General features: G+C 57.9%; 1 protein-coding gene across 7 annotated transcripts in view; it reads left to right on the top strand.

Moving 5' to 3' along the window:
• The window catches only part of CACNA1A (calcium voltage-gated channel subunit alpha1 A), a 279,954-nt gene that overhangs the window by 240,574 nt on the left and 13,026 nt on the right, over positions 1–26,354 (top strand). For 5 of the 7 annotated variants that reach the window (XM_081791792.1, XM_081791795.1, XM_081791790.1 and 2 more), the window contains 9 exons: positions 1,587–1,697; positions 5,352–5,435; positions 12,640–12,756; positions 13,109–13,174; positions 13,347–13,462; positions 15,527–15,677; positions 18,790–18,917; positions 21,113–21,209; positions 23,700–23,805. In XM_081791792.1, coding sequence (XP_081647918.1) covers positions 1,587–1,697; positions 5,352–5,435; positions 12,640–12,756; positions 13,109–13,174; positions 13,347–13,462; positions 15,527–15,677; positions 18,790–18,917; positions 21,113–21,209; positions 23,700–23,805 — 976 coding nt within the window. Of the gene's footprint in view, positions 1–1,586; positions 1,698–5,351; positions 5,436–12,639; positions 12,757–13,108; positions 13,175–13,346; positions 13,463–15,526; positions 15,678–18,789; positions 18,918–20,087; positions 20,185–21,112; positions 21,210–23,699; positions 23,806–26,354 lie in introns of all 7 variants that reach the window. The other 2 variants (XM_081791793.1, XM_081791791.1) reach the window with 1 other exon arrangement.

The following is a 26,354-nucleotide window of genomic DNA, read 5'->3' as shown; positions in this document are numbered from 1 at the left end:
CCGAAGTCGGACGCTCAACCGACTGAGCCACCCAGGCGCCCCAATGTTTATTTATTTTTGAGAGAGAGACAGAGTGCAAGCAGGGGAGGGGCAGAGAGAGAGGGAGACACAGAATCTGAAACACGTTCCAGGCTCTGAGCTGTCAGCACAGAGCCTGACACGGGGCTCGAACCCACGAACCGTGAGATCGTGACCTGAGCTGAAGTTGGACACTTAACCCAACTGAGCCACCCAGGCGCCCCAATTATTTTAAAGATACCACAATATTTTGACCTTAAATTCTTCGGTATGTATTTCTAAGAAATAAGAAAAAAAACAAATAAGAAATTTTCCTATATATTCTTTTTTTTTTCCTATATATTCTTATGCTTGACAAGATTTCTCTAAGATACGTATTGAATTGTCCCCAAAGTATCTTTTACAGTATGGGTTGTTCTCTGAGCCAAGATCCAAAGGGCTACACATGGCCTCTGGTTGTTGTCTTTTATTTTTTATTAATTTTTTCATGTTTATTTTTAAGAGAGAGGGAGAAAGACAGAGTACAAATGCGGGGGTGCACAGAGAGAGAGGGGGACACAGGATCCGAAGCAGGCTCCAGGCTCTGAGCTGTCAGCACAGAGCCCGACGCGGGGCTTGAACCCACAAATCATGAGGTACTGACCTGAGTCAGAGTCACATGCTTAACCCACTGAGCCACCCAGTCGCCCCTGTTTGTTGTCTGTCAAATCACTGTCTTCCCCATACCGTTTTTTTTTTTTTTTCTTGCCCCATGCTGTTGACTTTTTGAGGAAACCAGCTAAGTTGAATGAAAACTGTCCCACCTGTGGGTGCGTTAGTCTCCTCGTGGGGTATTGTGACTTCTCCCACCTGCCGTGTCTCCTGTAACCTGGTCCTCAGGGCTGAAGGTTATAAATTTGAATATAATTAAATAGTCTGGGCAAGAAGACTTCATAAGGAAGTCTTAGAGTAGCAGTTATCTGTGGGGCAGGTTACTGACTGGGAAAGGGTGCAAGGAAACTTTTGGGGGTGCTGGAAGTGTTCTGGGGGGCAGTCTCATGGGAGTGCACAGCTAAGGATTAAAAAGGGGGGGGGGTGCTGCGCCTGGGTGGCTCAGTGGGTTAAGCCTCGTACTCTTGGTTTCGGCACAGGTCGTGATCACACGGTTCGTGGGTTCAAGCCCCACATCGGGCTCTGCCCTAACAGTGCTTGGGATTCTCTCTCTCCCTCACTCTGTCTCTGCCCTTCCCCTGTTCTTGTGCTGCTGCTCTCTCTCTCTCAAAATAAATACATAAAAGATCTGAAAAAAAAAGAAAAGAAAATCCCGCATTCCATCCGGAGCCGTATCAAGCAGGCAGTCCTGGGATCTGGGGTGCTAAGGTGGGACTCAAGAAAGTGCTTGTTTGGATGTGAAAAGATTAGCCCAGCCCAGGAACAGCTGGCCGGGGGGCCTGGGTCGCCTCCAATAGCATGTCGGGAAGCCCAGTGCCCAGGTCTCGCCTGCCCCAGGACGGGACAGTCACAGAGCCGCCTCCCCAGCTCCCCCCCCTGCCCGCTGACCCCAACGTCCTTCCTCCTCTCTACTCCAGTTCTACGGGGCCTCGGTTGCTTATGAAAACGCTTTGAGGGTATTCAACATCGTCTTCACCTCCCTCTTCTCTCTGGAATGTCTGCTGAAAGTCATGGCTTTCGGGATTCTGGTAAGTACGGCCTTGGGGCTAGAGCCGTGGATCGGGGATGGTGGGTGATGATCTCCCCAACCCCAGCGGCAGCTTGAGCATCCCTCCAGTGCCCACAGACCCTTGTTAGCCGTTCCTGCGCCTGCCAGATAACAGCAAGGAGACCCAGTCCTTGCCAGGCGCATGCACCTGCCGTCATTCCTTAGAGCGATCCAAACTGGGGGGCAGGGGTGGGGGGGCGGCGATTGCCATCCAGTTTAAGGAAACTGAGATCCGGACCGGGCCGAGTCCGTGGTGTCCCAGCCGTTCTAACCACAATCCACAGTCAGGCATACCTTTTGCGAGGGAGGCAGCACCCAGACGCGCAAATAGACAACCGACGTGAAGTTTTCCAGAATCCAAATCCCGTCTCTGCCTGCGGCACGGGCTCTTCCACTGATGGCGGAGCTTTTCTTTTCTAAATGCAGTTGGTCGCCCGCTAGCCTGTCTTCATCTCCGACTAATGCGAGTGGTCTTAACCTGAAGCCCACTGATCCGTGGGTGCAGGGGAAGGGGGGGCGGGGGGGGAGAGCTGTGAAATTAGACATGAGCAAATCACGTCTCTAGTTTTCACAAGCCGCTAACTGGACGTTAACATTTCCTTCCATCTTGAAGGCAGACCAACCCCTGCAGTGTGACCAGTACTCTCTATATCACCGATAAAAATCAGATCTTTCCGTAGCGCATGACAGAGGCAGCAGGTTCCTCCAAATTTTTGTTCGTGTTCAGCCTTGCTTCGAACGCCGGTGACCGTCAAACCTACCGCCGGAAATTATTTCATGTTAATGAAGAAATGCGTTAATCATTAGATCACCGTTTAAAAATAGTTTTTGATAATTGTATTTCGGTGTAACAGGTGCCCTTGCAATCCTGGGTATTTTATTTTATGCATTTACAAAGCTTCCTCTGAGAAGGTCTTCCCAGGAGGCCAGGGAGGTTCACAGCCCCCCCCCCCCCCCCCCGCCAAAAAAAAGCCAAGAAGGCCTGAACTGAACTGATGGGTTGTGTGATGGGACCTTCTAGAAGGTCCCCCGTGAGTGGCCAAGCTCAGACTTAGAACAGGATGCTTCCCTCTTGCCCACCCACTTTGTCCACCTCTCTGAGGAGAGTGGCCCACAGCCTGTGGCCTCGCCAGGCTGTCAGCGAGGTGGAGGCAGGATTCCCAAGGTGGCAAAGGGTGTTAGTTTGGACACCAGAGAGGCCTCGATTCAACTCACATCCAGCCTGTGTCACCTCGCCTCTCCATCGCGAGGGCTCGTCCTCTGCCTCTTCCTCAGAAGAGCCCTTGCGAACCCCAGTGTGCCTGAAGGCTGAGGGTGAGGGCTGGCATGGAGTGAGCGCCCCATAAATGCCAGGAAGGGTCACCATGAGGCCTTAAAATTGAATGATCCCCCAGAGCCAGCCCCGGAAGTTCAGGCTCACTTGGTCAGGTGGGAGCCCCTGAATCCGTATCTTTAATGAGTGCCCCAAGGGGAGTCCAAGATACATCTAGTGTTGAACACCAGGCAGAAAGGGGAGGCACCCCGCAGCCAGGGCAAGGGCACCGACTCTGCATTTCGGTCCTGGGGATGCCACCAGGATGGGTCACAGAACACGTATGGGGGGGCAGCAATCAGGCTCTGGCGTGCCCGTATCAGGGTGCAAACCCCTTTCTAGCTGCGTGGCCTCAAGCAAGGCACATGGCCTTTTTCTCCTGTTTCCACATCTACAAAACAGGAGTACCGTGCACCCGGCCTCCCAGGGCGGAGGGGAGCGTGGTGTAGGTTCATACGCGGGACCTGCCCAGCCCAGTTGTGCTGTGCGGTTTTTGTAACCCCCGTCGATCTTCTGGTAAATGAAGCGGCTTAGGGCTCCATCCTCCCCGCCCCCGACCATCCCCCAGGGGCCTGCGTGGAGCCGCCCCCTCTGGTTTGGGTGAAGTTCACCATGTGCAGTTTAGGCAATGGGGTGGGAGGGAGGGACCCTTGTCGTCCAGGGGCTAAGACCTATGGCCAGACGCCTAGAAAGTCGCCTTCATTTGGACTCCCCCCAGAAGCACAGCCTGAGATCAGGACTGAGTGCGAGGAATTTATCTGGAAACCCAGGGAACTCAGTGTGGGGGAGAGGAGTGAGGCAGGAGCCAGAAGGAAGCCAGTACAAGCATGTTATGGAGCCAGTTCCACAGTTCCCTTGAGGACCAGCAGGAGGCAGCAGAGAGCGCATACTGCAGCGGCTTTCCACCTGAGGGGAGAGCCGGGGCATTTGTCCTCCAAGGCCCATCAGTCATAATCAAGGGCTGCTCCCAGGGGGAGCCGTTTAATTTGCAACCAGAGAAAGACCCTGGGCAGAGCAACCGAAGGCATGTAGGGGAAGTATGAGGGGATATGGGCAGGGCCCCAGCAGCATCTGCCAAAATACCAAAAGTGCCAGTGGAACATGAATTCCTTTTGGATGATTACGAAACAGCATCCATTCATTGAGCACCTGCTGTATAACCAAACTCCGCCCCCCGGCTTCACATTCTTTATCTGATTGCTGTTATACCCCTGTCTTCCAGAAGAGGGCTCCAAGGCCCAACCAGTCCCAACTCCGAGAACCTTTCATTCCTACGCGCTGAAAATAGTTTGAGCCTGGAAAGCACAGCTCCAAAGCCTGAGTCCTTCTCTGTGAGGCAGAGGGGCTGCCTCAGGGCCAGACGCTCAGGGGAGGAACAGACCAATCAGAAGGGGACCTGCGAGCCCCAAGCTGGTCCCCGCTTTGTGAGGGTGCTGAGAAAGCCTGCGTTAGGTGTGGGTCCCACTGAGCCTGGAGGGGAGGGCTGTCTGTTTGAACCAGACCCTTGGATTCAGGCAGAGGTGCTGCTCGGCGTGGGCTCAAACGGTGTGGAATGTTTTCACAAATACTCCTCTGCGCAAAACCTGTTGGCTGTAACTAGACACAGGCGGCCCCATCCAACCGCAAGGGGACCAGAAAGTGCAGCCTGGCACGTGCCCCGAAGGCGTTTCATGCCCCTGTTACCTCTCCCCTTCTTCAGATTAGGAAGTGGAAGAAATGAGAGGTTAAGTCACTGGCCCACAGCCATACAGCAGGATGGTAACAAAGCTGGGATTCGAACCCACAGTCCACTGTCTTAGCGAGCATGCTGTAGCAGGTGTGGTCTTGAACACAAACCCTAGACTCGAGCTGAGTTCAGTCCTGACCCTTCACCTCTGTGCTGCTCACCTCAGAAGGTGAGCGGCATCCCACTCCGAGCTCCCGTCGCCTCGGGTAAAGCGGGTGACAATCCTTTGCTCTGAGGGTCCATGTGAGGATCCCAGTGACATCGTTTATAAACCATCTCGGGTCTCAGGGAGCCCTCAGATATGTCAAAAAGACAGGCAAGCCCAAAAGACAGCCCTCGTTCTCCAGCAGAGCGACACCGGGTCTTGGAGGCCCCCCCCTGGGGCCAGGAGAGCCAGGGGGGTCCCAGGGAGGGGGACTCAGAGCAGGTGATATTAAGCAGCCCATACAGCAGCACTTTGCTATTTGAATGACCACGCGTGTTGTGGGCACTCGGGCTGATCAGCAGCCGTGCCCCTAATGCACCCTGGGGCCGGCCGTGGCAGCCGGGCGTGGAGCCCTGTGTTGGCATCTCTGTCTTGTGGGTCCCCATTCTAGAATTATTTTCGTGATGCCTGGAACATCTTCGACTTTGTGACTGTTCTGGGCAGCATCACCGACATCCTCGTGACTGAGTTTGGGGTAAGTTTCCCACCAGCTTCTCTCTGGATAGCTCCCGGCTGGGTGGAGAATGGGTGGCTGGGGGTGGGGGGAACCTTCCAAAAGCAGCGGTCCCAAAAGCCACAGCTGACTCGGGCCAGCACTTGACGTGACCAAAGAGGGAGAAGCGGGGACCCCAGGGGCAAGGGCAGCCCCTCGGGAGGGCGGCTCGGGGAGACGGGGGGAGCCCAAAGCCACAGCTGTGGGGCCAGCACTGCAGTGTGAACTTTCCTGCATCTCGCCTGTTGACCACTGAATCAATAATATGGATGAGTGCACTGAGATAATTAAAGGATCCCAAGGCTGAGCCCTACCCCCAAACCCCACACAGTGTTGGGGACCCAGAAAGAACCAGCTTCAAGTCCGTTCTGTTTGAACTAACCATCTTCTGGTTCGTGGAAGGAGGTTGAGGAGGGAGCCGTGGCCCTGGAGCCAACAGGGGATCCCACTCCTAGGTCCCCAGGATGTCCACCCTCTTCTGTCCCCAGGCTTGGGAGGCTTGCAGCTTGGGGAGGGGGGCAGTCCCTAGACCTCCGTGGTGGCCCCATAGGCCACATCATCCTTCCCCCCATCTGAGAGACTCAGGGCCCCAGAGCTCCTATCTCAGATACCCTCTTTGGCCATTTTCGAGTAAGCCCAGGCCTGGGAGCCCTCAGGAAACTGGTGGGGAGGGTAGGAAATCCTCATAAGGGGAGCAAAAAGGGCAAAGACTGTTGAAGCCAGGGGTGGGAAGGGATATCAACCTCATCAAAATAGCAGTAAAAATAATGGCCGACTTAGTTGCGTGGCAGGCACAGTGCCAAGCGATTCACGTGGATCAGCTCGTGGTACAGGTCAGGGGGTCAGTAGATAAAAGGATTCCTTTGGGAGGGTGTAACTGAAGGGATTGGAAAGCAGAGACTACTCACAGAGAGGAGGGGAAGAGGGCCGACCAGGATGGGAAAGCGCGGGCCACCCAGCCACCGAGAGGAGCTGTCACCTGTCCAGGTGCTGAAGCGGGGAGGAAATCTGAGCTGGGGTGGGGAGGGGCCGCCCAGCAGGAGCCGTGGACCTGCGGGGACAGAGCCTGTGCCCGAGAGGAAGGCCAGAGCAGGCTCAGGGCATCAGGGGAGAGATACCCAAGTCCATCTCTCCCCCCCGCCCTCCATCTCCTGCCAGTGCTTCCCGTTGGCCAAGCCTAGCCAGAAGGGAGCCAGAAGGCCAGGGAGCAGGGGGTGGGGGAGGTGCTCAGAACAAGCAGAGAAAAGTGGAGAATACACCTGGTTGGGCTGTGGCCCCATTTCACAGATGAGGAAGCTAGTGCCCAGTGCTCGGGGAAGCGAGGGACCTGCCCAAGGTCGTGCACGCACCCAGACCTGGTAACTCCTGAGGCTCACCGGTGGCCCTGGGGTGGCCCATTAGAGCCCCCAGCAGAAAGGGATTGATGGGCCCATTCTCCCATCCTGGGAGGCCGACGGGACGAAAGAGCTACACAGAAACGGAGGCCATTCTCTGATGTGTCCCCTGAGACCCCCCCTCCCAAGTGGTGTCCTGGCCATACCTCTTTGCCCTGAGCTCCACTGAGCCAGAAATTCTCCCTTCCCTTCGTCCCATCCCTAACACCTTCCTCTAGGGAGGTCAGCGGGGGTGTCCCCGACCTGGGCCCCGTGCTCTGGCAGAGGACCAGAGCCCCGGCCTCATCTTCTGTCCTGAGTCTCTAAGAGATCCAGAGCTCCAACTAGCAGTCATCCAGCTGAGCACAAGACAGCTTTGAACCAGTACGAGAGGTTGGAAGGGTGGCCCCGCACCCCCCGCAGAGCACGTGGAGGGAGTTGGTTGAAACCTCCAGTGGCCGGGAGTAAGCGATCCATAGGGCTGGACCCCCCGCGGCCCGGGCTCCGGACTGGCAGGACAGGAAAGGGCATCAGGGCTATTCAGTGAGTCGAACAGCCCTCCCCACGAGCTGTTTGACTTTGCCAGCCTACGTCACCTCTGCTCCTGTAGCGTGGGGATAACTGGTGTAATTAACCTCCCTGGGTCCTTGCCAGCTTCACGTTCACACATGGATCCGGTAGGCACTCATTGAGCGCCTGCTGTGTGCCGGGCACTGTCGTAGGTGCTGGAGACCGTGAGCAAAGCCAGACCAGACAAGAACGCCCGCCCCCACAGGGCTGGCATTCTAGGGAAGGAGCTGGCAACCTTTAACACGCGTGAGCGAGCCACGTGAAGGGTTTGGCACAGAACCTGCCAGGAAATAGATCGTTCACAAATGGCGGCTGTTATTCTTACTGCTACAGCTGTTGCTATTATTACCGGGAGCGTCCTTGGGTCTGCAGTGGGCCTTCCACTGTACTTGGGTTTGCCAGTCACCTCCCCCACCCCAGCCCCCCGGGGCCCTGGATCAGAATCATTTGGAGGGGAAGGCGGAGGCTGGGGATGTTTGAGGATGTTATACTCCTCCCAACCTGGGCTGAGGGGAGGCCTGCCCTGCGGGGCAAGGAGCCCACAGCCACCCCTTTCTGCCTCCCAGGTAAGCCCGCCAGGTTCAGGCCAGAACCCCGCCAGGCTGAGGCAGGGGGCGCCAGACGCTTGGGAGGGCAGATCCCCCGGGTTGTGCGGGAGGGGGAAGGGCTGGAGGCCCACTGGGCCTCAGCTGCCGCCCCCTAGTGGCCGGGTGACGGGGGTTTGCCCTGCGTGCGATGGTTAATGACTGTTTCTTGTCTTGTCTCTTTTCATGCCTGCTCTTTAAACTGTATATTGGCACAACGCCGTCTGAAAAACTCATCCAATCAAAATGCACTATGAAATTCATTTGTTCATCCATGACATGGTCTGTGTGTTCATACACCAATGACTATCTCCCAACCCACCACCCCCACTCCCCGCCCGGGAACCGAAACCCATTGGTGTTTTGGCACTGGTTACAAATCAACCTAAAAAACGCTGAACACGCCTCCCCAACTGCCCCCGCCCGCCCGCTCCCCCTCCATCTTCAACATCTGCATCTAGAATCCGGTTGGTCTTACTTCTTTCTGAAGTCTAAATGCCTTACATTAACTGTGAACGCATCTTCTCGTACCAGCACTGCACGTCCCGCCCTGGGCTTTCTGGACTTGGGTTGCCTGATGCATCCCGCCCTCCCCCAGCACCCCTACCCCGTCTTGTCTGTCTGTCTCCCCAGCCCACCCCCCTCCCTCCTCCTTCCTGCAGTCTCTCTCTCTCTCTCTCTCTCTCTCTCTCTCTCGTTTTTACTGGGCTCTGAGTTGGGTTTTCTGTGTGGGTTGGTTTGCGTCTTTTGCAAAGCAAAGGGTTTGCTCCAGCAGGACTCATCAGCTGGGTGGGCCTCCGGTGGGCCTCCCGCCCCATCCCGTACACGCGTCCCTACACGCCGAGCCCCTGCAACACCCAGACATCGCTCCTGTCCCCCTCTGATCAGCTCCATGGGGCCTGGGCCCCGGGAAACTCCAGGCCCGTGGGTGTGACTTTCTAGAGATGTGAATCTCCCAAGTCCAAGGAGGTCGGAGGGCCGGACAGCAGGCAGGCAAACACTCCCAGACAAGGGAAACACGGAAGGGCCAGGACTCGGGCCGGCCAGACGAGACCCTCTCCCGGAGCCCCGGCCTTCACGTGCTCACATAACCGCCCCCATACACACAGTCACAGCACACAGGTGCCCTCGCCCCTTTCCCACATGTGCCCTCTCTCTCCCTTCCTCTCTTGTTCTTGTGCTGCTCCTCTCTCTCCTGTGCCCACGACACACACACACACACACACACACACACACACACGCACACCTGTCCCTCCCTGTTACATCCATCCAGCCTGCCCCCCGCATGCCCTGACACAGCACACTCCGTCTCCACCTCTGTCACCTCACGGATGCGGCTCCTTGCTCACTTCTCATTCTGGTACCTTCCATCTGCCTCCGCCCCACGCCTGCCACCTCAGAGCCCCGTTGAAGGACTCCCGGAACGGCGTCTCTGCGCCAGGACCCCTCCCCACCCCCAACCAGTACCACATGCAGTCATCCGCCAAACAAACGTTGAAGGATTGCAAATTGGGTGCCCCAAGTGGAGTGGCGGGCTGAAGCGGACCACATCACTGACACCGCCTCGCCGGTCGAAGTGGGAAAGCTGGGCATTGGTCGAATAGGCACTCAGAGCCACCTGAAGTTATAACTGGGTCCGGAGCTAAAGAATGAGCAGTGTTAACAAGGCAAAAGAGCGGGGGGAAGGGCATTTGAGGCCCAGAACAGCACGGGCAAAGGCCCTGTGTCAAGAGGAATCATGCAGGGGTCGGGGTCTGCAAGTTGAGGGGGTGTGGCTGGAGCAAAGAGAGGGAAGGAAGGCTGACCCAGGAAAAGTGAAGAGGGCGGAAGGGGATAAGCCCCTGGGGCCTAGCGGAAGCCGGGGAGCATTTAGAGCAGGGGTAGCATTGGAAGTGTGATTAGACAGGATGGTGAGGCTGGGAGGCAGCAGCCAGTGGCCAGGGTGGTGGGGGGGGGGGGCGGGGAGGGGAGGTGCTGGGCCGCAAGGGGGAATCCCCAGCGAGAGGGGACTGGCCGTCTGAGCAGGGGCTTCTCCGGGACCCGGGGATGGGTTGGGTCTGGACTGGGGGAGGAAGGTACCTGGAGAGATCAGAGTCTGGCTTGAACTGGGAGATAGAATCTAGGGAATGCCAGAAGAGGAGCAGGTTAGGAGAAGAGAACAGGTGTAGGGCACAGCCGTGGCGGGTCTGAGGTGCCTTTAAGAGCACCCTGGAAGAAGTCAGGCCAGGCGAGTGGTTATGGGGTCTGGAGCTCAGAGGCAAAGTCGGCTGAGATGGGGGCTGCCGGGGGCAGGATTTCTCTGGAGCCCTCAGGTGGCTGGTTCCCATGTCTTTCTGAGCTCTCGCGCCCCTGAGCACCACAAGCCTTCCGGGGCCTGCATCCCACCCCAATCGCCCTTGAACCAGGAAGCACAGGGCAGCCTTGAAGGACAGCATAGCTGCTCCTTCGGGGCTTGTGGATGGAAAAGCGGGAGCTAGGAAGAGGGAAGTCGCCAGTTCTGCGAGCACTTGAAGGACTCGATGCAGAACCAAGAAGAGATGGCGGGCAGATGAGTTCCTTCCCCTACCCTGTCACCTGGACCTCTGTCATCTCCACCCCCTACCTCCCCCATGTGTCTCCTCCCTCAGCTCCAAGAAGGGCAGCATGTTCTCTGCACGCGTCTCCCTGCAACACCCCCTTGCTTCTCCCGCATGGTGACAGGCTCCCCCCTGCTCTACCCTGAGCCCCCGGAGGCTGCTCCAGGGCCCGCCTGCTTTTGCATGCTGGGCAGAGTCCCCATGTTATGACCCGCCCCGTGAAGGGATGGCTTGTACTCTGGGGATGGTCGGGAGGGGCTGGGGACACCTGGGCCATCGGCCCCGTCCCCAGGTAGAGCTGGGTGGCCAGGCAGGGCTGGGTGTCAGGTCAGCTGGCCACCGGGGGTGACTCTCAGCTGAGCTGGGTGTGGGAGCGTATTCGAGGCCCTTGGGACATTCTCACGGTGGTTGGGCCCAGTATGGTCAAGGTAGGATCTCCCAGCCCCCACCCCTGTCCCAGAGGCCTAAGGACCAACTGATGTGTCCCCAGAGGCATCCTAGACTTGGCCAGCAAATCCAGAGGCCTCTTGGAGCCCCAGAAATTTCTCGGACCCCCATCCCTGCCTCTCAGCTCCCAGGCCCGGAGCTAGGGCAAGATACAGTAACTGGGAAGGATCCTGGAGGATCCTGGACGGCACGTGTGGCCTGTTTCAGGGGGCCAGCCACATCTGAGCCCCAGCTAACTTTTGCCAACCCGGAAGCAGGTCCAGGGTTGCCAGCAAGTCAGATTTGGGGCAGAAGTCAGACTTTTAAACACTGGCAACTATTTTTCATCGAAACAAAACAAGCTGCCGAGGCCCGACAAGACAGCTCCGTCAGCCAGATGTGGTCCATTTGTGACTTTGAGCTTCCTGCCCCCCACCCAGCGGCGACCCTGAGGCCCCAGCAGGCACGCCCCCCCCCCCCCCCGGGGCGGCCAGCCAGCGCCCCGTCTCCGCCTGGTCTCTTCGCTCCCCTCCCAGTTGGCTGCCCCCTTCCCTGGGAAGTTCTCCCGGCGGCGGCTGGGCGGGAGGAGGGAGAGGCAGTGACTAGACAGGGGGCCCGTGAGCTGAGGCAGGGTCCACCCAGGGAGGTCCTGGGGGCAGGGACGGCCCCACCTCCAGCCCCGGCCCCTCGGTGGGCCTGGGCTGTTTGCCAGCTCACCCACCCACGGGCGCTGCGTACTTCCTGCTTCCCGCAGGCCTGGTCCCGAGCTACTCCACCCAGCCCCAGAAGCTGAGAAGCCATCCCTGAGAGGGGGGAAAAGGGCCCCAAATGCATCTTCTCGACTCAGCGGGCAGCGAGGACTCGCCCTGCAGCCGACCAGCCCCAGCTCCCTCCCGTCCTCCCCATTCCCGCTCGCCAAGGGGGTAAGAAAAGATGCTCTTTTGCTTCTCCGATTGGCTCAAGCCGCTGCTCCTCTTGGCCGTGGGGTGAGGTCAGGGCGGGCAGGAGCGGGTGGGCAGCTCTACAGGGCAGGGCAGGGCAGGTGCCCGTTGAGTCCCACGACAGATGCATTTCTGGCCCGGAGCGTAACATGCCCTGGGAACCCGCACATGTCCGCCAGGCCTGAGCGTGCTGGCTACCCCCACCCCGCCCTGGTGTTTGTGCATCGTACACGTGTGATGGATTCGGCAACTTGACCCGCTTGTGTCCTATCGTCTCAGTGCATTTGGTTGTTGGGAGAAACAAAAACCATCTCGATTTTTTTCCTGATTGGATGATTCGGATATATTTTCTTTTCCTTGTTCTTTTGTTATTTCTTCCCCACCCCCACCCCACCCGGTTCCTTTCTCTTCCTTCCTTTTTCTTTCCTTTCCCCCATTGCGGGTGGGGCTGGCCGGGAGGGTTTATGCTTTTGAGTTGCCTCTTCCTTCCTCCCACCCTATCCCCCCCCCCCACCACCACCTCCCAAACTTTGTTCCCTTTTCGACGTTTTTTCCTCCGCACCATTGCATTAAGTAGTGCTTTCTCTCCCTCCTTATTTGGGGTCTGGCTTGCTTTTCCTGTTGGTTGGCTTCATGTAGGGGCCTCTGTGAGTGGTGACGGCTCTGAGCCCCTGGGGGTGGGTGGATGGTCACCCCGTTTCTCTCCATCTCCCCAGAATAACTTCATCAACTTGAGTTTCCTCCGCCTCTTCCGAGCTGCCCGGCTCATCAAACTCCTCCGACAGGGTTACACCATCCGAATTCTTCTCTGGACCTTTGTGCAGTCCTTCAAGGTGAGCCCCTGAAGCCGGCCTGGGGCTGAGAAGATCATACCCCCCATCCCTGCTCTGGCTGAGAGTACAAAGCGGGTGGAAATGCGTGTGTGGTGCACTTTGTTGAGAGTCTGTTTCTCTAGGCTGCCTGCTCCTGGGGCGGCTGGAGAGCTCCAAGGGGAATCCCCCTGATACCCTGCCACCATGGCCTCAAAGAGGCCCACCAAAGGGGACCAGCCCTGGCACCACTCTGGCACAGCCTGGGACCGCCCAACCCTGTGGGGTGGCTCTCTGGGACAAGGGAGGGAAATGGTGTGGCCGAGAGGCGACCCCCCCTGCCCGCACTCTCCTTCATTGCCTTCCTTCCCACCAGGCCTTGCCTTATGTCTGTCTGCTGATCGCCATGCTTTTCTTTATCTACGCCATCATCGGGATGCAGGTGAGTGCCCACCCCTAATGTTCCCAGAGCCCTCCCTGGGACGGCCACCGTCCTCAGGCCGGGCGGGTCAGGGGGACCCAGTTTGGAGAGACCGCCATGGGGATTGAGTGGGGTTTCCCTGGAGCCGTTGAGGGCATGGCTGCCCCCCGGTCATCACGCTCCGATTCCCCAGGTGTTTGGCAACATCGGCATCGACGTGGAGGATGAGGACAGTGATGAGGATGAGTTCCAAATCACTGAGCACAATAACTTTCGGACCTTCTTCCAGGCCCTCATGCTTCTCTTCAGGTGAGAGAGGGGACGCGCTTTCAGCCTCCGCTTCTGGTGGGGGCGTGCCCTCTTCCTCCTCTTCCTGTAGGGGGCGTGTCCTCTCCCTCGTCTGGTGGGGGGCGTGTCCTCTTCCTGTAGGGGGCGTGTCCACTCCCTCTTCTTCTGGTGGGGGCCTGTCCTCTTCCTGTAGGGGGCGTGTCCTCTCCCTCTTCTGGTGGGGGCGTGTCCACTCCCTCTTCTTCTGGTGGGGGCCTGTCCTCTTCCTGTAGGGGGCGTGTCCTCTCCCTCTTCTGGTGGGGGGCGTGTCCTCTTCCTGTAGGGGGCGTGTCCACTCCCTCTTCTTCTGGTGGGGGCGTGTCCTCTTCCGTAGGGGGCGTGTCCTCTCCCTCTTCTGGTGGGGGCGTGTCCACTCCCTCTTCTTCTGGTGGGGGCCTGTCCTCTTCCTGTAGGGGGCGTGTCCTCTCCCTCTTCTGGTGGGGGCGTGTCCTCTTCCGTAGGGGGCGTGTCCTCTCCCCTCTTCTGGTGGGGGCGTGTCCACTCCCTCTTCTTCTGGTGGGGGCGTGTCCTCTTCCATAGGGGGCGTGTCCACTCCCTCTTCTTCTGGTGGGGGCCTGTCCTCTTCCTGTAGGGGGCGTGTCCTCTCCCTCTTCTGGTGGGGGCGTGTCCTCTTCCGTAGGGGGCGTGTCCTCTCCCCTCTTCTGGTGGGGGCGTGTCCACTCCCTCTTCTTCTGGTGGGGGCGTGTCCTCTTCCATAGGGGGCGTGTCCTCTCCCTCTTCTTCTGGTGGGGGTGTGTCCTCTTCTGTTCCAGTGAGGGTTGGGCTGGGCTTGTGGGGGCGTGGAGGGGGGGGAGTGGTGGCGGCAGGGACACTGGCTGGGCAGAAGCTGAAGGCCCAGGGACACAAGTGCAGAAGGCATTTTCAGACATTACCTCACTGAATCCTGACCATCCTGTGAGGTGGGGATTCTCGGCAATCCCATCCGACAGGTAAGGAAATTGAGGCTTATAGACCCTGAGGCTTGATTCTTAATCCTGGCTGCACATTAGAGTTCTTTCATTTACTCATCAGAGATTTACTGAGCACCTACTGTGTGCCAGGCATTGCAGAAGGTCCTGGCAACAAAGCAGAAAGAGATAGTCTGTGCCATCCGGATGCTTCTGTTCCCATGGGGGAGAAAGGCAATCAGTGAGCTAATGATGGAGAGTGCTAGAAGGGGATAAAAAAGGTTAAGAGGGAAGTGGATGCAAAAGAACAAATAGTGAGTGATTCTACTTATAGGAGGTACCTAGAAAGGGCAAATTCATAGAGAGGAAACAGACCAGATATTGCCAGGGGCTCCACAACTGGACAATGGAGAGCTAATGTTTAACGGATACAAGTTCCCAGTTTGGGAGAGATGAAGATTCCAGACGTGGACAGTGGTGATGGGTGCACAGCATTGTGAATGTACTGAACGCCACTGAACTATACCTTTATTAATAGCTAAAATGATCAATTTTATGTTCTACATATTTGGGTACAATAAAAAAAGTTCTAATTTAGCAACAACTAAAGGAGCGGAGGCTGGTAGGTCACGCCTCCCTGGAGGCAGGTGACACGTGGAAGAAATAGCTGACAGAGGAAGCCGTGTGGATATCTGAGGAAGGGCAATCCAGGAAGAAGGTATAGCAAGTGCAAAGGCCCTGAGGCAGGAACGCGGCTGCCATGTTTGGGGACAGCAAGGATCCCAGTGTGCCTGGAACAGAGAGACCTCGGGAGAAGGTAGGAAGAGGTGACTACTGCCTGGAGGGACGGGAGCTCTTAAAACATACCTGCTTACCCAGGCCCCACCCCAAACCAACTGAAACGAAGTCTGTGGGAGTGGGGCTTTGGTGCCAGCATTGTTGAAAGGCTCCCCGTGAACTTTAATGCACAGCCAAAGGATGAGAATCACCTCTGTTAGTTCCCGGAGAAAAAAGGTGCTTTACCTTGGACTTGAACTCACGCCAGTCCAACCCAGAGCCCGGTGCTCGGCCTCCCTGGGGGGGTATTAGTGTCCAGGACTGGGTGCCCAGGTCCCTGATGCCCCCTCTCTGTTCTCAGGAGTGCCACCGGGGAGGCTTGGCACAACATCATGCTTTCCTGCCTCAGTGGGAAGCCGTGTGATAAGAACTCTGGCATCCTGACTCCCGAGTGTGGCAATGAATTTGCTTACTTCTACTTCGTTTCCTTCATCTTCCTGTGCTCGTTTCTGGTGAGTCTGTGGACATGTGAGGGTGGGCTTCCTCACCTGGCTCCCACTCAGGGGCACGGGTTTCTCTAGAACATGGCTGTGCGGCAGATTTGCTCCCTCCGAAGCGTCTCTGAGCCCGCTGGGGATTAGGTTAACCGGGGTTTCTGGACATCAGCACTGTCGACACTTGGGGCTGGCTCACTCTCTGTCCTGTGTGCTGCGGGGTCTTTAGCAGCATCCCTGGTCTCCACCCCGGTCTCCTACCAGCTGTTGATCAGCAAATGTGCCTTCAGATATTGACAGTGTTCCCAGGGATAGAGGGGAAGGGCAGAATCTCCCCCACCCGAGAACTGCTGGGTTATACCAAGGGAAAGCCTAGTGGTGCTGAGAGCTGGTCCCCCCGCCAGTCTAGTTACACAGGATGCTAGTTATGTTCTCCCCTCTCCCTGGAGCAGTGAGAAGAACAGAAACCATCTAGGTATTAGGTGTCTTCAGTGGAGGAGATTTAATACAGGGATTGGCTACATGGGGTTGAAAGAGAAATAGAAAACCCCGAAGCCACCAAGAATTACTGGCTGTGGGAGGCAAGGGCTGGGGAGTTAAAAGGACAAGAGGGTGTACTGACCCACCCCGCTGCCCCTGGCACCGCTGAGGGGGTGCCGGCACCGTGGTGGTCCGTTGCCCCTAGACCGTTGCAGACGGTGATGGTTTCCTGCGGCTGCTGTGAAAAAGGACCACAAACTGGGGGGCAACAAAGATTGATCCTCCCACAGTTCCGGAGGCTAAAACCGATCAAGGTGTTGGCAGGGCCCTGCCCCTTCCAAAGGCTCTAGGGGAGAATCCTTCCCGGCCTCTTCTAGCTTCTAGTGGCCCCATGCAGTCCTTGGCGTGTGGCCACATCCCTCCAGTCTCTGCCTCTGCCTTCGCATGGCCTCTCCCCTGTGCGTGTGCATCCAGATTTCTCTCTTTTGGGGGACAGAAGTCAGATGGGATCAAGGGCCCGCCCTGATCCCGTATGACCTGTTCCTAACTTGACGACATCCCAAAAACCCTTTTCCCAAATAAGATTACACTCACAGCTCCCAGGGGTTAGGATTTGAACATGTCTTTTGAGGGGGACACAATTCAACCCACAATATAGGAAAAGGAGTCCCTTCTCCTGTCCTTCCCGGTCTGGTTTCCTGACCATGGCTCCCACTGGCAGGGTATAAGAAGGCAGCTGCTGAGGGAGTGTAGACGTGTGCAGACCCCAGCCAGACGCCAGCGTCTGTCAGCAGAAGCCCAGCACCCTCTCCCTCTTCACACCAGTGGCCTCACACGGAGAGATTTGCAGCCTCTATCTCCCAGCATCTACAGCTGCTGACCCGGAGGGTCCGTTGTCCAGTTCCAAATCCCCGGAAGAGTCTGAAAGGGCCAGCCCAGTCTCTGGTCAAATGGCCACCCTTGTCCAAGCAGCTATGGGTACATGTGGGGACAAGATCTTATAATACAGCCCATCTTGGAAGGGCAGGCCCCTAGAGGACATCTACACTTGACCATCAGCCCCCCAAGGGCAGGGATTTCTTTTTTGTTCGCTGCCAGGTCCCCAGCACCTAGGACAGCAACTGGTGCACGGCAGGTGCTCAATCGATATCACGAAGCTGAGTTAAAAATTGAGTGACTCAAGTTAAGGACAGCGAGGATTATGAGTTATTTGTTAAGCACCTACTATGTTTACGTCTCAACATTTGTTTAATACCTACTACATGCCAGGCACCGGGGTACAAGGGCAGAACGTGGTTCTCTCAGTCTGCAGGGGTGATAGGCAGACAGGTCGGCAGGCAACAGCAGTGTGGTCTGATATGTGCTGTGATGGAGGCGCTAGGACCCGTTTTAATCAAATTGGTTGCAAGCCGCAGAAATTTAACTGAAGTAGGGGCGCCTGGGTGGCGCAGTCGGTTACGCGTCCGACTTCAGCCAGGTCACGATCTCGTGGTCCGTGAGTTCGAGCCCCGCGTCGGGCTCTGGGCTGATGGCTCGGAGCCTGGAGCCTGTTTCCGATTCTGTGTCTCCCTCTCTCTCTGCCCCTCCCCCGTTCATGCTCTGTCTCTCTCTGTCCCAAAAATAAATAAAAAACATTGAAAAAAAAAATTTAAAAAAAAAAAAAGAAATTTAACTGAAGTAAGCAGCATATACAGTTCACCGACTTGTGTAACTGAACGGTCAGGCGAGGCTGGAGCCAGACAAGCGGACTCCATCCTCTTTGCTCTTCTCCACACTGGCTCCATGCCCAGACTTTCTCCTTGTGGAGGCAAAATGGCGGCCGGAGCGTCAGCGCAAATCCCAGGGAAGGCTCTCATTGGCCACCTTGGGTCACGTGCCGCCGCCCCCCCCCCCCAACCAATCACAGATCTGGGTTACATGACTGCTGCCTGTGGAGCCATAAAGTGGGGATCGGCCACGCCCAGCTACAGCCTCTTAAGTATGAAGGAGGGAGTTCCCCCAGAAGCTGCTACCCATAGAGAGACAGATCGTGATGTTCCCTAAAGGAGCAACATTTGCAAAGACTTAGAGGCAAGATGATGCAAGACCCCCACGTGCTAAGGGCTAAAAGAATATGTGAGAAGGTGCCACCGGAGGCAGACGGGGGCAGGAAAATTCACCCATTCATCCATCCATCCATCCATCCATCCACCCAAGAAATATTTGCTTACTGTGTGCTGGGACTGGGAATACAGCCCGCAAGAAGCACTCGCTTTGCCCTTGTTGGGGGCCAGGTGTGGGAAGATTTGGGGCCATGGCGGTCCCTTGGGGTTGGCCCCCATTTCACATAGCCTCTCCCCCCTCTCTCTCCAACTCTCTTTGTCCATCATCGTGGGTCTTTGTCTCTTTGTATTTCTCTCTGTCTCCGCCTCTGTCTCTCTCTGTCCCGTCTCCATATTGCCATCTGTTTCTGGACTCCTTGTGTGAGTCTGTGTCTTTCCTCTCTAACCCCTCCCCCCCATCTTTCTCTTTCTCCGTCTCCCTTTCCCCATCTCACCTCTCTCCCTCTCTCTCTCTCATCTCTCTCTCTCTCTCTCTGGGCCTCTGTGTCTGTGTGTTTGGGTCTGTCTCGCTCTCCCCCACTCCTTCCTGGCCCCCGGGGTCCCCACAGATGCTGAACCTCTTTGTCGCTGTCATCATGGACAACTTTGAGTACCTCACCCGAGATTCCTCCATCCTGGGCCCCCACCACCTGGATGAGTACGTGCGTGTCTGGGCCGAGTACGACCCCGCAGCGTGGTAAGGAGTCACCCAAGTCCTTCAGCCACATCGCCCGCCTTTCTCTGGCACCAAAGCACCGTAGGCTAGGCCAGGGCCCAGACTTCGGGGCGCTGGGTCCCTAGGGAGCTCACCAGGACCTCAGAGGGGTCAGCCTGGAGGAAAGAGATGAGATTCATTGCCCTCCCACACTACAGGTGAATTGGTCGGGTACACCCCTGCCCGAGGCCCAGGCTTTCTGGGAGATGAGGAAAGGGATCGAGCATTGAGGATTTTGAGAATTTTGCCTCCCGTGAATCTCCCCTGCCCCTGCCTGACAGGCCTCCGGATGATGAGGACAAGCAAGCCAGGGAGGAAGCCAGAGGCCTCTCAGCCTCTGCTCTACTGGGAGCTGTGGGAAAGGGGCCGGCCTGGCTCCCTGGGCAGATGGGCTTGGCCGTGAGTTTGGAGTCGTGCTGGTACAAGTGATCACACAAATCACGGTCGCAAGGGGCGCGAGCTCTCCTACTCTTCGGCACCCGAGTGCTCCCTCCTGACTGACAGGTGGTGGCTCCAGAGGGTGGTCTCTACCCAGTGCATGCATGGAACAGCATGACGCCTTGCGGGACGCTCAGAGGAGCAATCCTGAAGCTCAGAACCCACCCACCGCTAACCGGGGAGTCTAGTTCAGACTAGGCTTGGGGCCTGAGAAGGCGTTAATGGGGCCCCTCAGCAGTGTGGGTGCTGGAGGGGAGGCCTCAGGAGAAGGTGGGGAGGAGTAGGGAGGAGTCCATCTTTGCCCTTCCTGCAGCCCCAGACAAGCCCTCCGTGAGACCGAGGGCCTGGGGTGAGCCACGGGTCTGGGGCTTGACTTTTGGCTGGTTCCTAACTCTTCGTCTTTTGATTTTAGGTCACAGCAGTTGGATGCTGTCCCCTTGTCCTCTCCTCCACGAGCTCCCCCTCCCCCCAGTGTAGCCCATGTAGCTTGTGGAGAAGGGAGACACAGAGAGAACCCCGGGGGGAGGGCCCCCCCCCCCAGGGCCCCCCCCCACCACCAGCCCAGAAATGTCGCACACCCCAACCGAAACCCTCTGCCCCGGGTCTGCGAGTGTTCAAGCCAAGGGGTCCCCAACCCCTGGCATCATGACCTCGCCGTGTGCGCGGGGGACAGCCTGACCCCTACCTCCACTAACCCCTGTCTTCTCCTTTCAGCGGTCGGATTCATTATAAGGATATGTACAGTTTATTGCGCGTGATATCTCCCCCTCTCGGCTTAGGCAAGAAATGTCCTCATAGGGTTGCTTGCAAGGTTTGATTTCCACTAAAACCTGCTAGCATCCATGGAATGAGTGTGGCTTGGGGTTCTTCAATATATATATTTCATATATATATATATATATATCTAAAAAACAGAGCCATCTCTCTTTCTTGCATTAAACTAGAAAATTCTTAGCCAACAGAATGCAGTCACGTAGACTCGATGAAGCATGGAACATATCTCTCCGTTCCCTTCAGCCATTTCTGCTTGCTGTTAGCTGAAGCTGCCCATCCCAGGGTCTCAACGGCACCCCAAATCAGACACATCCGGGGGGGTCGGAAGTGTGCATTGACCCCCCCCCATCAACCTCCACTCTCTCCCCCCTCCCCCCTTCGCCTCCCAAAGCCCCCAGCCCTCCTCCCGCCGCCCCAGCGCCCCCCTCCCCGTCTAGGCCCCCTCAGAGACCAGCCTCAGCCAAACCAGAGAACTTTCACCCGATTTTTAAAATAACACTGAGCCAAAGCGTTGTTCCAGGCGCTCCAAAACGAGAACTGCCCCCTCTCCTCCACGCCCCACCAGAACCATAGCTCAGAGTCAAAACTGAATCTGACTTTTCTCTTTTCTCTTTCTCTCTCCCTGCTCGTGAGCAGTGAAATAATCTTTTTTTTTTTTAATTCCCTCCTCTTCCATTTTTTTTTTCTCCTGTTTTCCCTTGATTTGAAATACCTATTTTATTGTTCTTTGCATCTTTCTCTCTCTATTTTTTCGGCTCGTGTGGCTTTTTTGTTTGTTTGGTTTTGGTTTTTTGGTTTTTTTTTTTTTGGTTTGGTTCCTGCTTTTGTTTGGTTTTTTTTTTGTTTGTTTTTGGTTTTGTTTTTTTGGGTTTTTTTTTTTTTTTCGGTTTCTTCCTCTCCACCTCCCCCCCCACCCCTCCCTTTGGTTCTCCGTTCCCACCCCGTTTTGTTTTCGGTGCTGCTAGGGGCCGCATGCCTTACCCGGACATGTATCAGATGCTGAGACACATGTCTCCGCCCCTGGGTCTGGGGAAGAAGTGTCCGGCCAGAGTGGCTTACAAGGTAGTCTACCCTTGCCGACCACTAGCGTCGGGCACTGGGGATTTTCCAGTGCTGACCAGGAACGACCAGCCGAGTTTCTTCTTCCCGAGTTACTCTTCTTCTCCTTTTTTTCCTTTTCTTTTTCTTTTTTTCTCCCCTTTTCCTCCTCGAGTAAATGGATCATGACCGTCCCTTTGACTCTAAGCAGCACACTGTGTCCGTCTTTTCTGATGAGTGTGGTTTGGTGTTTTGAGACTCCATTATGGCCGACACGCCGGGGGGGAGGGGGAGGGGAGCCCCCCGGTCCCCTCGCACCTGGTCCCCTGGGAACCAAATTGGACACAAACATGCTTCGGAGGGAACACCGCCTCGCCTCCTTTCTGCCCACCCAGAGCGGCCCCCCCACGCCCAGGCCGGGGCAGGTGCCTCGCAGCAGCAGGGGGCTTTGGCCCCAACAAGGCGAGGCCCTGCCCCCCCCATCTTTTGTATCTCGAGCCCCCAGGTCCATCAGCAACCCCCCCCCACCATGTACACCTGAAGCTGATCTCTGACCTAGGGCCTTGGGGGATTCAAGACCTCCCGAGGAGTACCCAGAGCCTCTCCTCCCTCCACCTCTCCCTCCCCCCCAAAATTGCTTCCCAAGCCCCCATCCCTATGCCACCCATCCTCCCCTAGACACCCCAACATGCCTCTCCATTGTTCCAGAGTGGGCAGGCAGGCCGCAGCTGGACCCCTGGACCGTGGCACCCTGATGCAGGCCATGCACGCTGCCTTGGCGGGGGCCTGGGGCGGGCAGGCACCATGGCCGATCGGGGGATGGTGCATGTTGGCTGAGGGTGCAAGGGTCCCGCCGCCAGGCGGCTGGGCCAGGCCGCCCCTCCGGACCCCTGTCCCGGAATCTCCCTTGGCACCCAAGGACAGATGCTCTGTTCCCTCCAGCTCATCCACGAGAAGTTCAGGGATGACCTTTGAAATTGCCTCCCGCCTCCCGGAAAACGACCCCGTCATCCTGCTCTCCCATCTACCCCGGCCCACCTTGTGTCTGCAAGAGTCCTCCCTCCCCTTCTGTTAGTGCCATCCCTTCCTGCCTCTCTAGCCGTCTCACTGCAGCCTCATCCCTCCTCCTCCTCCTTCCCGATCAAGGCTGGAAAGGGGCTGCCCCCCGCCCCCCGCGCCTCTCCCTCCTCTCGCTTTCCTTTTGTCCCTTCTCTTGGTGTTTAGCTGTGTGCATGTGTGTATGAGAGAGAGAGAGAGAGACAGTCCCCTTCGCTTCCTGGGCTCTGTGCAGGGCCACCAGGAGTCCACAAGGCACCTTTGTGCAACTCTGAAAAGGACACCCTTTCCACAGAACATTTGGTCTGTTGGAAAATGGTTGTAATCCACCCATGTGGTAAGAACAGGAAACTTCTCGGTCATCGCCTGAGAAGTTGCCATTCAAATACACAAATGCGTGACTTCTAAGTCGGTGAGCCTTTTGTGCAGTGCACAACCTGCAGTTGTGTGTGTTTCTGTGTCTACCGCCTCCCTCCCCGCCTCCCCGCCCCAGTCCCTCTCGCGTGTCCTGTTCTGGGTTTGCCAGCCCTCTCCCCGTCTCCAGCTCTGTGTTTCCCGCTGACCTGCGTCTGAATCCCCGCCCTCCCTCCCCGCACCGTGAACACCTAATCCACCCTCAACCCCCATTTCCATGCCACCTCAGCCTGGGCTGGTGCCCACCGGTCCAGCATCCTCTCCTATATCACCAAGCACGGGGGACAGAGCCCCTGCTTGGGACATGGGGAGTCTTTTCTTCCCCAGGCCGCGGGAACGCCCCCTCACCCCTTCCCCTTGCCATCACACAGAGCCAAGATCCGGACATGCCCCTGAGATACACTTTCCACGGAGCTATGAATGAGTCTCGAGATTCCGTCTGCATGCGCGCCCCTGTCTGCCGTTCTGTGTGTCTGTGCCTCGCTGCATGTCCGCGAGGGGCCGCCCCGTCCGCGGGGGGGCCGCCTGCCTGCCGCTTCTCAGAGGAATGATGTGGTCTGTGCCCATCTGGTCTGGTCTGGGCCGAGCCGGGGCGGGGGTGGGGGGGTGGAGGAGGTGGGGAGCCGGCGGCCCCCCCGGCGGCTGTGGCCGTGGACCCCTGTGCCTGGCTGCTGCACGTGCTGCTGAGATCCGGCTTGCTCTCTTCTTTGGGGTCGGAACGGAACGGAGTCGTCCAGAAGAACTCTGGGGCAGGGCGGGGGGGGTGGGTCTGGGCCAACCTGGGGACGTGCCAGCTCTCGCGTCCGGCGTGCGGGAGAGGGGAGGGCAGGGGCTCCTGGTGTAGCCGAGCCCCAGAGCCCTCCCCACGGGCCACAAAGGGGAATCCGTAAACGGAGCCCTGGAGACAGGTAGCCTGAGGGTGGGGTCGCCTCAGCCACTGCCTTCAGAGTTCTTCCTGGGGCTCCCCAGGTAGTGTGGGTCTGGCTCACGGGGGACCGGGAGGGGTACCTGGGAATGACTGCCCTCGCCTTTGGTCTTCTGTAGAGGCTCCTTCGCATGGATCTGCCCGTGGCCGATGACAACACCGTCCACTTCAATTCCACCCTCATGGCCCTGATCCGCACAGCCCTGGACATCAAGATCGCCAAGGGTAAGGGCAGGGACGGGAGCAGGGAGGTGGGACCGGATGGAATTGGGGCCTGGAAGGGGAGAGCAGCGGACCGCCGGGGATCCCACTCCCCGCCTGAAACCAGAGGAGCCCCTGGCCCGTCCCGGTCTCCCCTCACTCACCCACTCAGCCGGCAAACATCTTGTGCACGCTTCCTGCGTGCCGGCCAGTGCTATATGCGGGGGGGGGGGGGGGGGGGGACGTGGCAGTTCACGCTTCCAGTGGGAGAGGCTTCCCTGAGGAGGTTCTGAAGGAGTCATGTGGACACGTGGGGAGAAAGTGCCCCGGCAGGTGCCAAGGCCCTGAGGTAGGAGGCCACCCGTGGCCGTGCTGAACTGCCTTGCCCTCAGAGCGAGGGGGGTGCCTGCAGCCTCCAAAGCAGAGGAGGCACCTGACCTGACTCATACTTGAACAGGCTCCCTCTGGCCGCGGGGCAGAACGGACCAGGAGGAGGTCAGCGTGGAGGCCACTGACCCAAAAATGATCCCAGTGAAAGCAGGATGGCTGCCTAGACTCGGGGGGGGTGTGGAGTGTTCAGAGTCCGGCCGTGTCCTGGGAGCTGGCCCACGCCATGGCCGATGCAAGGCGTGAGGCAGAGAGAGGAGTCAAGGCCACCCCCAGGGGCGAGGGCCTGAGCAGCCGAAGGACAGAGCCGCGGCTGCCTGAGACGAGGAAAAGGTGGGAGGGGCAGGTTTGGGGCGAAGGAAGGGCAGGAGGTCGGTGTCGGCCTGGAGACGCGGTGCGGGCAGGGGGCTCTCCCGCGGATGCTTCCGGTGGGGAACACCTCCCCAGGAAGGTTCTGAAGGTGAGGTTAACGCGTCTTCCCGGCTGGGCTGGAGAAACAAAGTCAGGAGACATCAGATGCCGACACATCTTAAGCCAGGGGACTGGACGAGCTCGGCGAGGAGATAAGTGTGAACTGAGAGGCCCCAAGGACAGCCCGGGGCCACCGCAGTGTTAGAGGTGACCAGGGAGGGGCAACTGGGGAGGCGAGTGAAGGCCGGGCCAGCGTGGGCCCCCGAAGGGTGTCTCCAGCACGACCGTTCCCGCCCAACAGCCAAGGAAGACAAGGACCGAGAGCGAGCAGTGGATTTCATGACGGGCAACTCTGGCGGAGGGGGTCAGAGCCCCCCTGCCTTGAAACGGGGTCTAGAGGCCTGACAGGAGACCGGATGTGACTTGGCAGGTGATGGGACAGCCGGGCAGAGAGAGAGGTGCGCCGGTCGCCAGGGAGAGGGAGTGTGGGAAGGGGGGGCGGGCAGGTCGATGACCGTGTCATCCAGCAGAGGGCCGGAAGCTGGGGGGCTAAAGAGAAAGGTCAGGGCTCCACCAGCTGAAGCCACCGGGAGTTCCATCCAGGGTCCCCAGGGGAGGGAGAGCCGGGGCCGGAGGGAGAGCAGGTTGAGGACGGACAAAGTTAGGGCCAGGAAGCGTGCTGGCGAAGGTACAAAAGCAGAAGGAGCCCCCGGAGAGAGCAAGAAAGATCGGAAAGGGCCAAGATGAGGCTCAGGGGACAGCAGAAGGGGGGGGTGGGGCCATCCCCCTGGAAGTCCCGTCTCCTGCAGGAAGTCGGAGGTGAGCGGCTCATGCTTACGGGGCAGCTCCGTTGCACGACGGAAGTCCGGGCCCGGTTTCTGGCTGTTCGTGGCTCTGTGCCCCCAGGACTGTTTCCCCATCGTTGGGGTGGAAGCTGGTCCAGGTCCCAGCCCAGGGAGGGGAGGGAGCACAAGGGTGGGTGGCAGTTTTCTGGGTGAGAAATCAGGTGAGAGGGTCGTGTTCTGTGGCCTCATCTCACCCACCTGCCCGTCCGCGCCGTAAACCTGGGCAGGTGAGGCCACCCTCCCCGAGCCTCCGGCCGTGTATTCGCCAGCGTAAATGGAACGGCTTAAAACATCTGCTTATTTAGCTCTCAGTTCTGTAGGTCAGAGGCCTGGGAGGGCTCACATGGGTTAGTGTGACCCATTTGAGGGTCCCCCCAGGGCCAAAATCTCGCTGTTGGCCGGGCTGGGCTCTTCTCAGGAAGCTCTGGGGGGCGGGGAATGCATTTCCAAACTCATTCAGGTCTTGGCAGAATTCAGTCCCTTGTGGCTGTGGGACGGAGGTCCTGTTTCTTCGCTGGGATTTAGCCAGAGGTTACGCTGAGCGCCCGGGGACGCACCTGATCTCTGACTTCTTCTGTCGCCAGCCAGAGAGAACACTCGGCTTTTCGGCGTCTCGCCTGATTAGGTCAGGCCCACCCAGATCAGCTCTGTGTCTGACAGTCAGCCGACTCAGGACTTGAATTACTTTTGCAGAGCCCTTTCACAGCAGCCCCCTAGACTAGCGTTTGATTGGACAGCCAGAATCTTAGGACAGGAGGCAGGGGCGGCTTTAGAATTTGGCCTGCCGTGGTTCCCTCGCCTGTAAAACGGGTCTAACAGCGCACCCACTCTCGGTATGTGATGCTTTGGTGGCCCGGCTGCTGTTTCTCTCTGGGGAACCTGTTCAGGGGTCCCAAGGGAACCCAAGACTCGGGTTCAGTAATTGACTAG

This window comes from Panthera onca, chromosome A2, assembly GCF_046562875.1.
Source record: "Panthera onca isolate mPanOnc1 chromosome A2, mPanOnc1 haplotype 2, whole genome shotgun sequence".
NCBI classification, from domain to species: Eukaryota; Metazoa; Chordata; class Mammalia; order Carnivora; family Felidae; genus Panthera; species Panthera onca.
Note: the sequence above shows the minus strand (reverse complement) of the source record. Positions and strands in the feature narration are given on the sequence as shown.